Source organism: Heliangelus exortis, chromosome 1, assembly GCF_036169615.1.
Source record: "Heliangelus exortis chromosome 1, bHelExo1.hap1, whole genome shotgun sequence".
Classification (NCBI taxonomy): Eukaryota; Metazoa; Chordata; class Aves; order Apodiformes; family Trochilidae; genus Heliangelus; species Heliangelus exortis.
This window is the reverse complement of record NC_092422.1, coordinates 145,331,677-145,344,329: the sequence shown is the minus strand read 5'-3', so window position 1 is coordinate 145,344,329 and position 12,653 is coordinate 145,331,677. Positions and strand designations below refer to the sequence as shown.

Here is a 12,653-nt window from a genome sequence, read left to right as displayed (position 1 = left end):
GCTCTACATTCCTTTCTCCACTCCCATCTCATGCTTAGCACCCTCCTTCCCCTATTCCATGGTTACATTCTATTACTGTGCGGCCCCAGAGCTGTAACAAGTGAAAAACAAATGCCTTCTGAATGGCCTGTGCAGCCCCACTCCCCAGTGCCTGAGAAAAGCTGTGGTGTAAATCACTGGAAAAGCTACAATGTAATGAAAAAGGAAATGAAGCATTGTCTTGGGTTTGCAACACCCGAGCTGGCTCTTCTGAATCCCCCAGACTTGCCTGACAACATCTTCCTGATGTATCCTAGAGGAGAGGAGAATCAGGGATATTTCCTTAACTGTCTTTTGCAGCATCCATAATCGCACTTGCTCCTTTCACAGCTGCAGGTCAGAGACAGATTAGATAACCCCGTGCTCTGGTTCCCTCTGATAAAACCATTTGGACCACCACTGCCTGAGAACACTTCCACTAACCAAACCCTGCTGCAGTGGACAAGGCTGGAGCTCTAAACAACCCCCCCCTCTCCTGCAGGGCTCCTTTTCCAGCAGCAGAGCTCTGTTGATGCTGCTGAACACCCTGCATTCCTCCAGCTTCAAGCAGTGCCAGGCACCGTGTCTGGCTGAGCCCATCTTTCTGCCCCATGAGAGAGCTGCAAGCTCTTCCTGGCTTTGATCCATCATGTGCCAGTCCCACTCATTTAACCTTCAGCAGTCCCTCCAGCGAGGCAGACCAGCTGATGGTCCCTGGGCATAGTCTGGAAGCCACCAACACAATTCACATACCTGGGAAGAGTATGCTGGAGGGTTTAAGGTATGCACATATATGCATTAAAAACCTGTAATCCCAACATACCCATCACAGATTAAAAACAAACCAAATCCCACACATTGCCTTCCTTTGCTATCTTGATCATGGTGATATGCTTCCTGCCAAAGGTTCTCCTCTTGCACATCACATCTGTCTCAGCTCACATTCCAGGAAATATTTAGGCTTTGGATAAAAAGAAAGCTGGAGGGGAGTTGCTGTTGGTAAACTATACACAAGCAGAAGTGCCAGGGCTAGAAATACAAAGGAGCAGACTCTTGCTAGTTCCCGTGGGCTGCTGCAATGCAGCGGCATCTCAGTCCTTCTAATAATTCTTTAATGATTTGGCTGCCTCAAGCCCTTCAGAACTGGAGGCAGCAAGTCCTTAGCACATGTCCCACCAACAGCAGCAGCCAGAAGGCCAAGAGGAGTTACCCATTTAATCTCACTCTGTGCTGCCTGTACCCTGCCCCCCCCCCGAGTTACACAACTTTGTGATGGGAAACACAGTTTACTTTTGAGTGGTATCTAGGACAGGAGAAACTTGACCTTTTCAAAGACAGCGTGTAATCCAACAAAGGCTCATTATTCCTGACGTCTAAACAGAATCATATACAAAGCCAAGATGGACAGCCAGGACCCCTCTCTCAGTGGGAAGGAATGAGAGGGAGGGACACAAGGGGACAGATGGAATACACGAAGCAATCTTTGTGTCTGTTTTCTGTAACACACGTGGCTTTTTTTTCTCTTGCATCTGTTCCTACCACTCAAAAGCCAAAGTATTTGAAGGACAGCAAAAGGAGAGGGGAGAGAAAAGGGTGTGGAGGACAGAGGAGATACAATTAATTCTTTACATTTTCTTCCCCAATATTTATGGGATTTACAGGTCCATAATATTCCTTTTATAGGGCTAGTTTTCAACTGTTTCTTCTCTTTCAAGGCACTGCAAGCTGTCCTTGAAGAGTCCAAAGTGGCTGGAGAATGGGGGAAATTAGCATTTAAAGGATTTTAATAAATTATACACCCTGGGGGAGTTTTCTGGAGAAACTGAAGTCCATTCAATTAAGGGCCAGGATTTGGGCATCACTTGTGCTAAAATAAAAACACTACCTCCAGCAAGGACTTCCTATCAGATGACCGAAGTTACTACTGGTGAACATTTACAAAAATATTCTCCTCCCTCCTCTAAAACCTCATCAATCCATTTTGGAGCATTTTTACTTCCTAGCAATTAAAAAAAAGAAAGGGCTGGGAAGGCAAAAACACAACCTTCCAGGAAAGCAACCACATCTCAGTTTTATCCAATCTGTGGGGCGAGAGCTAAAAGGAGTAATATTAGCATCTCTTTCCACATCCTGTGGAAAGATCACAGAACAGCTAATTTCCTCCCTGTTAATCAGTTCTGCAACCTTCCCTGTTCACTGTGTGCAGTGCCTTTATAGAGCACGGAAAGAGATCTGCTCCCCACTGTTACCTGAAAGAGTGTGGACCAAAGATAGCACACACAGCACCTGCCCACATCTCCAGATGCAATTATATTCTTCCATGAAGGCAAAATAAAAAGAGTATGGCAGATACTGAAGGTTCAGCAGGAAAATTCCACTGATTTATTAGATGTCTTACCCTTCGTAGGATAGTTTGAGCCAAACCAGTACAAAAAGATCCTACTGTCCCAGGAGATTCCAGAGATGCTGCCAGAAGCCAGAGCTCCCTTCCCTCACCCCAAACAGAATAATCTCTCCCACCCACTTCTCTGCTCCGGCTGATCACTGCATCCACAGTTGTTCTAGGGTCTCTGGCCCATCTTTTTCAGGGTTCGATTCAGCTGGAATCAGAGAAAGCAGAGGTCAGGAAAATGCACAGTGATTGACATACACTACTGTTCTCCTCAGCAGCCTCTACCCAGTGCCTCTGCTCCTTCATCTCCAGTTCACTGACAAAAAAAATTTCTAGCACAAGTGCAGAAAGGGGACAAGGTAGGAGAGGAACTATTAGAACTCCCTCCTCCTCTCCAAGGCAGCAAAGGAAAACGTGGGGAGAAGAGAGGGTGCAAACTCCTAGCAGTGATATTGCAACCCTGTATTGCTCCAGTCCCCACATCTCAGGATTTTGCTGCCTCAGCTCGCAGTGCACAGCAGCCTCTGTCAGGACAGAGGAGCAGAGACAGAATGTCACCCCATGGCTAAGCAGAGAGCTGAAGTCATCTCCACTCCAGAAATCTTTCAGGCCACTTTCTAGAGCCGTAATAATGAGGGCAGAGATGTAACTCCAGTTGTGGTACAGACAGGAACACTGTAACTGTCTCATGACAGAGTCAGTGCCCTTGGACCGTAAACCCCTCCTTTTGCACTGTGGCTCAGATAAGCCACACTTCTCACACAAAAACTTAACATTCTTCAAAGGCCAGAAGCTGCTGCTAAAACCTTTACCCAGTGCCTTGCAGAGTCAGGGCTCTCCCCTGCAAGGCATCACACAGCTGTTTCACACAAGCATTGCTCCTCCAGGGTCTGCACAGCCCCAGTGCCTGCCTCACTGTTCCTCCAGAGCTACACAGTTGTACTGCCCAGGACTTACCTCCTCAAACTTGTGGATCTGGCGGATGAAGAAGTCCCCATAGCGTCGAGCAACCTTTGTGTCTGCAATATGGATCATGTCCTAGGGGAGGGAACAGCACGAGGTCAGGAAAAGATCCGTGCTAGCAGGTAGATAGGAAGCACTGCCAAACATAAGGAGCAACCAAAGGAACTTCTCTCCAGCCCTGGTTCAGCATCACATATACCTGATCTGTACTAGTCCCACAGCAACCATTCAGTTCCCTACACATATGCCTGGGATGGGCCCCAAATTCATACTGCATTCATTTCCTACATTCTTGCACACTCTGCCTATTTTTTCCTCTCCCTGCAGAATTTTGACACTCCTGACTCATGTTCTCCTTCCCTCTACCAGCACGGACCAAGAACAAGAGACAACCTTTCCTCCTTCTTAGCAAGACACCTAACAGTTAATGCCATCTTGTTTGAAAATTAAGTCCTAACACACTTTGCTATGCATCCTGCTGCACGGAGGTCCAAAGTCAGGATGGTGACAGGACCATACCTTGTGTTCAGATTCCTCCTAGAGCAGACAGAGCTAATTGGTGCTCCAGTGAAAAACAGACTCGTAACATGACCAAGACTTTGTCAAGCAAAGGAGAGATGTGGGGGAGACCTGCAAAGCTGATAATGCCATCTGACACACTGACAGTACTAGCTGTCACCTCATACTGACAGACAAACAGTCCCCTCTGTCCTGGAGAAGACATTCAGGACCTTTGTTTTCCAGGTATGACAACTGACAAAACTGAGCATGACATCCCATCACTGTTTATCCACTAACACTCTGTTAGGCAGGGCTATGATTTCCCTGTGCGTAGCCAAGCCCTTCACATGGCCAGAAAGGAAAAGAAGTTTCCCACAGACTGGAGCAAAACTAAGTCCTGTCACTTCCAGATTTTCCCAGGTGAAGGAATTCCCTGACCCGCAAGAGAGAAATACCAACCTTGTCAATATAGAAGTCAACCTCAGAGGCAGACTGGAACTCCCCATCCAGGGCAGATATGCCACTGGTCCATACCAGGTTCTTCATTTTGTGCTTGAAGACGAGCAGCTGGATACGAAACTCCTGCTCTGTGAGGTCTAAGAAGCCAGCCAGCTTGGCCACAGGCATGGTGGTGTAGAGCTTGAGGAAGCTACGGATGGTGGAGAGCTGGGCCTGCTGCTGCACCTCATCAGCAAAGACCTTGAGCTGCTGCAGGAAGGGCTCCTTGTGGTAGTTGGGGTGCACATTGTCATAATTGGGGACCACAGGGGAGAGGAACTTGGGGCAAGCATAACTGAAGAGCTCCTCATAGACCTGTGCATCACCTTTCTGCATGCGCAGCATCTTATCCCCGTATTTTTCTCTCAGCTGCAGGTGGATGCTCTCGTCTATGCGCATGGGGTACATGGTGAGGGCGATGGCCAGGAGCGCGTGCATCTGCTCGTTCTGCTTGTTAATCTGAAACAGAGAAGAGAACCTGTCAGCTTGTCAACACACTCAGGCCTTACGGTGCCAGAGGGAGCTGCAAGTGCCTCTGGGTAAAGCAGATAAATGCCACATCAAGGCAAAAAAAGAGGGTTAGACAAGAGGAAAGTATAGAGTGAACGTATTTATAGCCACACAGAATGTGGATGGCCAGAAGCAGGTTTGGCTGCTGTGGTGCAAGAAAGTGGAGAAGGGAAGGTAGATAGTTTAAGAATCATCTCCTGGCAAGGGATTGTTACCAGGGAGGCCAGTGAAGACAAGACTGAGAAGGAAAGTTTATCTGACTGTGGGATTAAACAGACAGCTATAGGGCTGAAACAGACAGCTATAGGGCTGAAACAGACAGCTATAGGGCTGAAACAGACAGCTATAGGGCTGAAACAGACAGCTATAGGGCTGAAACAGACAGCTATAGGGCTGAAACAGACAGCTATAGGGCTGAAACAGACAGCTATAGGGCTGAAACAGACAGCTATAGGGCTGAAACAGACAGCTATAGGGCTGAAACAGACAGCTATAGGGCTGAAACAGACAGCTATAGGGCTGAAACAGACAGCTATAGGGCTGAAACAGACAGCTATAGGGCTGAAACAGACAGCTATAGGGCTGAAACAGACAGCTATAGGGCTGAAACAGACAGCTATAGGGCTGAAACAGACAGCTATAGGGCTGAAACAGACAGCTATAGGGCTGAAACAGACAGCTATAGGGCTGAAACAGACAGCTATAGGGCTGAAACAGACAGCTATAGGGCTGAAACAGACAGCTATAGGGCTGAAACAGACAGCTATAGGGCTGAAACAGACAGCTATAGGGCTGAAACAGACAGCTATAGGGCTGAAACAGACAGCTATAGGGCTGAAACAGACAGCTATAGGGCTGAAACAGACATAGCAAATTTTCTAAGTGTCATGGAATTAAGAACAGCAGAATTTGGCTACAAAAGGAGTTAGAAATCAATCCTAAGGATGAAAAGGAAACAGCAGCAAGGGGTAAAACAGGCACCAGAGACAGCTTAGTGGAGAGAAAGGAGCTTTGTTTCAGCTGTGCTGAATTAAAAGAGTCTATGAATGATTATCTGATAATGGAAATATACCCAACAATGGCATAAACCTGAAACGTGAAACTGGACTAGAAACAGGACTGAGTTTGAAGAAGCATCAACAAGAATATTATAGCAGCTGATACTTATTAACAACACTGCCTGGAGGGAGAGTGCAGATGGACCCAGGGCAACTGTATGGTGAACAACCGAAGGAACTAGTGACATAGCCAAGAGAAAGTATTGTCACAAGTGGCAGAGGAACTCAAAGGATGTCCAGTCACCACTGCCAGCATGGTCCAAGAAAATAAGGCTGGACTACTGGATGTGGGTTTTCAGGGGGCAGGAAAGAAGACAGCAGCTTTTTTCTTTTGGGAAGTCTATACCTATTCTATTTCTTACCATCTCATACTTGTAGGTTGTCCTCTGAAACATGCTCTTGGTTCTCTGGATGTAGAGGAGGATGTTGGCAAAGACACGAATGGCATCCTGGTAGCGCCGCATCATAAGGTACGCAAAGCCCACGTAGTAATAGGTGGTCACCTGGCACTCAGGCACCCGGGAGTACATGCTCTGAGAAGGAAGGAGCAACGTGATGGGTTAGAGAGGAGACAACCACCTTTGAGCCAGACAGCTGGTTATCCAGAATCCAACCACCTCTGTTTACACTCATGTCCCAAATATAGGAAGAAGAGTGTTAATTCGGGATACCTCACCTCCCGCCCATCCCTGCAGCAGCTTCCTCAGGGCTTATTGTATCACCCCACTTCCTATGTTTTCCAGTTTCAGTTTCCTGCAAGCAGAGAACTCTTGCACTGTGCCCAGTTTTGCTCTGTTCAGTTCCCTTTCCCCCTATTTCATTCCACATCCTGGGCCAGAGAGCACACACACAGATCTGTGCCAAGCCTTGGGCCAAGCACATGCATCAGCTGGACCTCTGTTAGCCACTGTTACCACAAGCATCACACAGTTCTAGGGCAAAACCACGCAAGGTGGGAGTGGGCAGGGTGAAAACGAGCCAAAAAATTAAAGGATGAGCCACTGACCAAGGATGGAATGATGCATTCAGCTAGCTACTACTGTGCTATTGCTTGGAGTTCAAATAATATTCCTGATAACGATGCTGCTGCCTTGCACAACATAGCAAACCTCCTTAAAAGAAAAAAAAAAAATAGGCATTTGTGCTGCAACAGCATCAGGCATTATCATATGGCTTGATTTAAAGCCAAAGCTCCAGCTGCATTCAACTACAAAGTCCTGATAACTACAACAGCTACGAACAGCTCCTCAGCTGGAAGATCCATTATGGCAATCTTTCACCAGCATATTTAGAACAGAGTAATTTGACAGGCTGCAAGGGAGAGTTTAAAACATGTTGTATTACCTTCTTGTTGAGCTCGATGTTCTCCAGAACCTTGATTGCTTGGTAGTAATCCCCCAGCAGAGAGTGCAGACGCAGTAGCCCAACCAGGCTGAAATAGCCCAGCATCTTGTAGAGGGAGTGGCGACCATATTCTCCAGCCACACTTTCAGGGTCACCTAGGAAAAAAAAAAAAAAAAAAAGGAACCATGAAACTTTCCTCGGGGGAAGCAACCTCCCCTTTCTGGACCTCTACACCTCCTACACCTCCACGTTTAGAAGCAAAGGGAGCAGGAGTAACAAGAGTAACCATCAGCACTTCTCACATACAGCCAACAGAACCTGTTCCCAGTCAGCCTGTCCACTGATTAGAGATTCAATCCAGCTCCCAGGCCAAGTTCATTGAGCTCTGCCAAATCAAAGCAAGAGACAGCAGTCTTGCTCACTATCACCCAGCTAGCTCACCTCCACTTGTATAGACCTCCAGCTGGCGGTTGATGTTGGATTTGTCCACCAGGGAGTGCAGCACATTAAGGACACTGTGGACATTCCAGATCTTGGGGTTGGAACGAAGGAAATCAATTTCCTCTTCAGACTTCTTGGCTGTTTTGCAGCGGTACTGGCTGAAAGACTGGAACTACAGGAAAAAACAGAGATTCAATGGTGAGAAACTTTCGGTTTGGAAATGATTGGCTAAGTGCACTAAGCTTGCAAGTCAGATCACACAAATGCATTAAAATGAGCTACAAGTCACACACACACAAAAGTTTCATCTGAGATCCCCTGGCATTTAAAACAGCAAATTAAACCACCTTTAAAGCACCTGTGGAAAAAAAACCCAAACCCTCTATGGTGCAGAGGGAAAAGGCCAGAAGACATTAAAAAGCAGAGAAGGATCTCTTAAACAATCAGGACAGGCAACTAAACACAAATCTGCTGTATGAACAGGCAGCAAAGAGAATGACCAAGTCCTGAGATATGTTTGCATATGCACACATCTTTCTCTATATGTGAACACATCTTTTTTTATCCTCAAGCTTGACAAGAGTGCACTTGAGGAATTCCAGGTATTTCTATAGTAAAAGGTTACAGACAAAGGAATCTAAAACCCATAGCACCCAAGATCTCTACTGCTCCTCTCTGAATGGTAAGTGGAAAAATATCTCCTAATGTCATGACCTTAGACCACAGATAATTTCAAATCAGGTCAGCAATCTCCCAGTGGAAGTGTAAGGGCCCTACTGAGAAAAACAAAATGGAAGTTAAACCTTAGACCACAATAAAACTGGTTCAAACAAGTATCTTTTTTAAAAGCCTTTGTGATTAGAGCAGATTCCAGTCAGGCCTCTTTGTACAAGTCAGTCAGAAATGAAGACAAGCTTAAAAAAAAGCTCCCCTTTTTTTTTTGCTGCACGTTTACAACTACTTTATCTACCTAGTGACACAGGAACAGTTGTCTCTGTGAGCTGTGTTCACCAAAGTTTTCTGACCTGCAATGGTACCCTAGCCATGAAAATCAGAGGGATGAGATGGAAAAGCGAGTGTTATTAGAGGAGAGATTACCCCAGAATGTCCCAGTCTTATCATCATATACCTGGTATATGAACTCATCAATTATATCCCAGAGCCACTGGTTGGGGAGTTCCAGAGGAGCAGGGCCATCAGCATCTGCAGAAGAACAAATGTAATAAATGAGAAGCTTAATACCCAGGGCAAAACCAAAAGGCAGAACCAGAGGAACAGACAAGTTAAAAAACACAAGAATTTCCCTGAAATGACAGATGCAGCAGCAGATGAATGAAGCTTCCAGACAGGCAGTGATACACAAGTCCAGCTGCCTCCACAGCCTTCACTTTTAAAGGACACGAGTGTGCGTGGGGTTAATCTCCAGAGCACAACTGCTCAGCAGCAGTGACTCTCAGCAGGGGTTTATGCACACTGATCTTTTCTCTGAAGCAACTCTGGCTGAGAGTCAACAACAGTAACATTTGCTCCCAGGGCAGTTAACAATAAGCAGTTGTACAACACTGCTAGTTTTCTCTAGCTTACAGCTTCGTTTTGCTTTTTAATAAAATTAGGTAAAGCAGTTCTCAGCTAGACAGCTAAATAAATTTTACTCTTTACAGTATTTCAGAAGGCACTGAAAACCATTTGTTGTTTTTGTGCTTTTAAATGCATGGATGTAAAGTCCTCTTCATTCAACACTCAAGCAACATGGAAAGCCCCAAGCCTGTTTCTTCCTATGCGATCTATAAAAAAAAAAACAAACCACGTTCCCATTCTTCTGACCCTTCCTCCAGCTCTACCCTCTCCAAAATTCACAAACCAGAAACAAATCACAGTTACTCACTGAGGATGTAGTTGAAGAGACTGCAGTAGTTGTAATAGGATTCAAATCTCTGCTCCAGCGTGGGTCCCCCCTGCAAGGAGAAGTCAGCACAGGCTCTTAGCTTCTAGCATGGCAGGAGCTGAGTTTAGGGGCAGCAGGGTATTGAGGAGAGCCCAGAGTCAGTCTCAGCTGGAGTGGGTCTGCTTCAGAAACATGAGAGCTAATACCCACCCAGGACATCCCCCAGCAACACCCAGAAAAGCTGGAATTGCATCACTATTGTCCCAAAAAAATAAGGCTGACTTTTAACACACGGGGAGCTTCTCCCTCAAATCTCCTGTGAGCAGGATGCATTAACCTTTCTTGTCCTCTTCTCTGCTGCCCAGGCTTAAAAGCTTCCTATTACCCTCAGCAGCTTTCCTTTATTCTCCCATCATGAGAGGACCTGGTAAATCAACAATTCTGCCACTCAACAGTATTTCTGAACACTTTGAAAGGCCAGGAAACACAACAGGGAATCATGCCCTTCCTAGAATCGTTTTCCTTGTTGCACCTGGAGATACTTCAGGGGAGTCTGAGAACCACGAACTGCACAGAAGCTTGAGAAACCGAACTCTCCTGCTAAAGCCTGACTCAGGTTAACAGAGCGGCCTTTTTAAAGTGCCCACTTCTCCACCCTCTGGTCAACAATAAAACTGCAAGGATTATTTTGTTAAGTCATGCCTCTCTTCAGGTTCTTTCCTTGAAGAACGAGGAATTACTGTGATGTTTTCACTAGCTTCAAATCAGCTTAAACAAAAATGTGGGGTTTGGTTTGTTTTATAGAGCATTATATTATTATTATTATATATGTATACATTAAATTATAATCTCCTACACACACCAATAGTGGAATATTCCACTTCCTTCCCTTGTATCCATTATGGTATCCACGTTTCCCTCTCCACAAGGCATACAGGTAACACACCTTCCTCTTGTGACACCCCTTCTCCCCCACTTGCTAATCTAAAAAACAAAGAGCCAACAAAACCAATTGATCCAAAGGTCTTATAATTATAGCTCTATGAAAAAAAAAAAAAAGCAATTATACCTCCCAACGCCTCAATCTGCCCTAACACACTAAGCATTTAATTTCTGTCAGTAACAAACTTTTACATACTACTCTCCTGGAAACTCAAACCAGGTCCTCTGATTCATAGAGGATGCCAGGGAAACCTGCACACTCATTACAGCCAAGCTTGAGGACACAGCTAATGAGCTTCAGAAACACAGTCGAGTCTTTCTTGATTTTCAGCACCTGGCAAACCATTACTAAACCAATGAAAGGCAAGAATTTTTCAGCTTCCTTAAAGCAACTTGATTTATAGCTCATAAGCCCACTCAATCCTGCCTTACAAAAATTATGGAACTGCTGGTAGCAGCCAATTTGGCAAGTTTTATGGCATGGAGAAGCCAGCAGGAAGGTAAGTAAGAAATACTCACGCTGACTTTGGCATAGATGTGCCTATAATACAGCTCCTTGTACAGGATGAGGAAAACAGCATCTGCAAAAAAGGATAAAAATGGGCATTAGCAAGCCACAAGGCCTAAGCAACTGGGTTTTTCAGACACACCAGTGGTGGTTGTCCTCCTCCCAGTTATTAAGGGAGATGCAAAAGCATAATGCCTTCAGTTTTGACTTCTTGCCAGGCATCTACTGAAGGAGCCAGAGTGAACAACCATGAGTGACTCAGGTGGCAGCAACACCATACACTTGCTCATTCACCTATCAGAAGTAATTTAGTTCCTTCTCTCTCTCACAAACAAAAAAAGAAAGCAAAAGACTTACCGTTTCCAACCTGAGGGGCAATGGCCTCAGCCTCTGGCCATGGGGTATTCTTAAAAAACCTTTCTGTCAGCTTTGTCCAGCTGAAAAATAGACACACGTGATATCAGAAACCAATTCTCATTATGAGAGCACTAGAGCTAGAGATGACAACACACAGGCCTTGGACTTGACGAAAGCAAATCACCACCACCATCCCCTTTTAGTAAGTCCAGTGTTGAAGTGATGAATAACAACAACAAACTAGACAACTAAAGGATTTAATTTATCCCTTAAGGATGGTACAGTTGAACAGGTTACTCTCACATACCCTTCATAAGATAACAGCTGTAAGAAGGAACAGAAGTATCTGCAGGGAACAGGTATCTACAATTATCTATCACACCTTTCTCCTAACTGCCTAACTAGCACCACTGAGGTTAGTTTTGCTGCCTCCTACGTGTCAGGGACAGGACTAGCATTTTCCTTCAGACAGATCACAATTCACTGCATTTTAGAGAAAGCCCCTTTTTGGAACTCCAGTAGAAGTCAGCCTTTCCTTTCTCAACCTTACTTTTTAAGAACAGGGTGCACCTTTATAGCCGTGACACCTCACCCTAGAGGGTAGGACAGTTTTGTACCTGTTTTCATAGATGTCCTGGATCTCGGACACTTTCTGGTCAATGACATCACTGGAAACGTGGCTGGCCTGGAGCTCGTACACCTTCTGGTCAATGAGATCCGACACCGTCTTGTGAAAATACTGAATAAAGTTTTTGATCACTTCGGGGATCACCTGGTAGGTCTGCTGCTCGTACTGCCGCTCGTAGGCCAGGTCTTGCTTCGGATCTCCTGCAGGAAAGGAGAAGCGGTCAGGAAACTGCCGCAAGGCCCGCTCCGGGCCTACAGACCCTTGAGGGCCCAGAGCGGCGGCGGCGGCGCGGCCCAGGCCCGCACTCACCCGTGTGCATATCATAGTCGTTGGAGTAGGCATAGGGGTCGTAGGCGCCCTGTGGAGAAAGAGATAAGCAGCGAGTCACCGCTAAGGGCCAGGACACAACCCTCCGGTTCCCCTCCCGCCGCCCCGGGACCCCTGCCCCGCACCTCGTTGTCGTAGTCCTCCCCCGGGTAGGCCATGGCGGCGGCACGGCAGGGAAAGGACCTCGGATGGAAACGCAGGCCCCGGCGCCGAACAGGAAGAAAGGGCCGCGCCCTCCCACTGGTTCAAACAACTGCCTGTCTTTAACCTGCTGAGCTGCC

General features: G+C 46.2%; 1 protein-coding gene across 1 annotated transcript; it reads right to left on the bottom strand.

Moving 5' to 3' along the window:
- Positions 1-2,371: 2,371 nt before the first annotated feature.
- EIF3L (eukaryotic translation initiation factor 3 subunit L) lies at positions 2,372-12,613 on the bottom strand. The gene is made up of 13 exons (XM_071730490.1): positions 12,498-12,613; positions 12,355-12,403; positions 12,035-12,245; positions 11,418-11,497; positions 11,072-11,133; positions 9,611-9,680; positions 8,855-8,928; positions 7,726-7,897; positions 7,285-7,439; positions 6,303-6,473; positions 4,334-4,831; positions 3,368-3,448; positions 2,372-2,618 (listed from the first exon to the last, which is right to left on the bottom strand). Exons 1-13 carry the CDS (start codon positions 12,528-12,530, stop codon positions 2,580-2,582), a joined length of 1,695 nt encoding a protein of 564 aa, XP_071586591.1. The 5' UTR covers positions 12,531-12,613; the 3' UTR covers positions 2,372-2,579.
- Positions 12,614-12,653: the final 40 nt, after the last annotated feature.

What these genes read in the sequence shown, in the direction of transcription:
- EIF3L (XM_071730490.1), bottom strand. Translation starts at nt 12,530, where the DNA reads ATGGCCTACCCGGGGGAGGACTACGACAACGAG. An exon ending in CAGGACATCTATGAAAACAG is followed by an intron (nt 11,498 to 12,034) that starts GTACAAAACTGT and finishes TCTATTTTTCAG; the next exon opens with CTGGACAAAGCTGACAGAAA. An exon ending in TTGATGAGTTCATATACCAG is followed by an intron (nt 7,898 to 8,854) that starts GTATATGATGAT and finishes TTTTTCCTGTAG; the next exon opens with TTCCAGTCTTTCAGCCAGTA.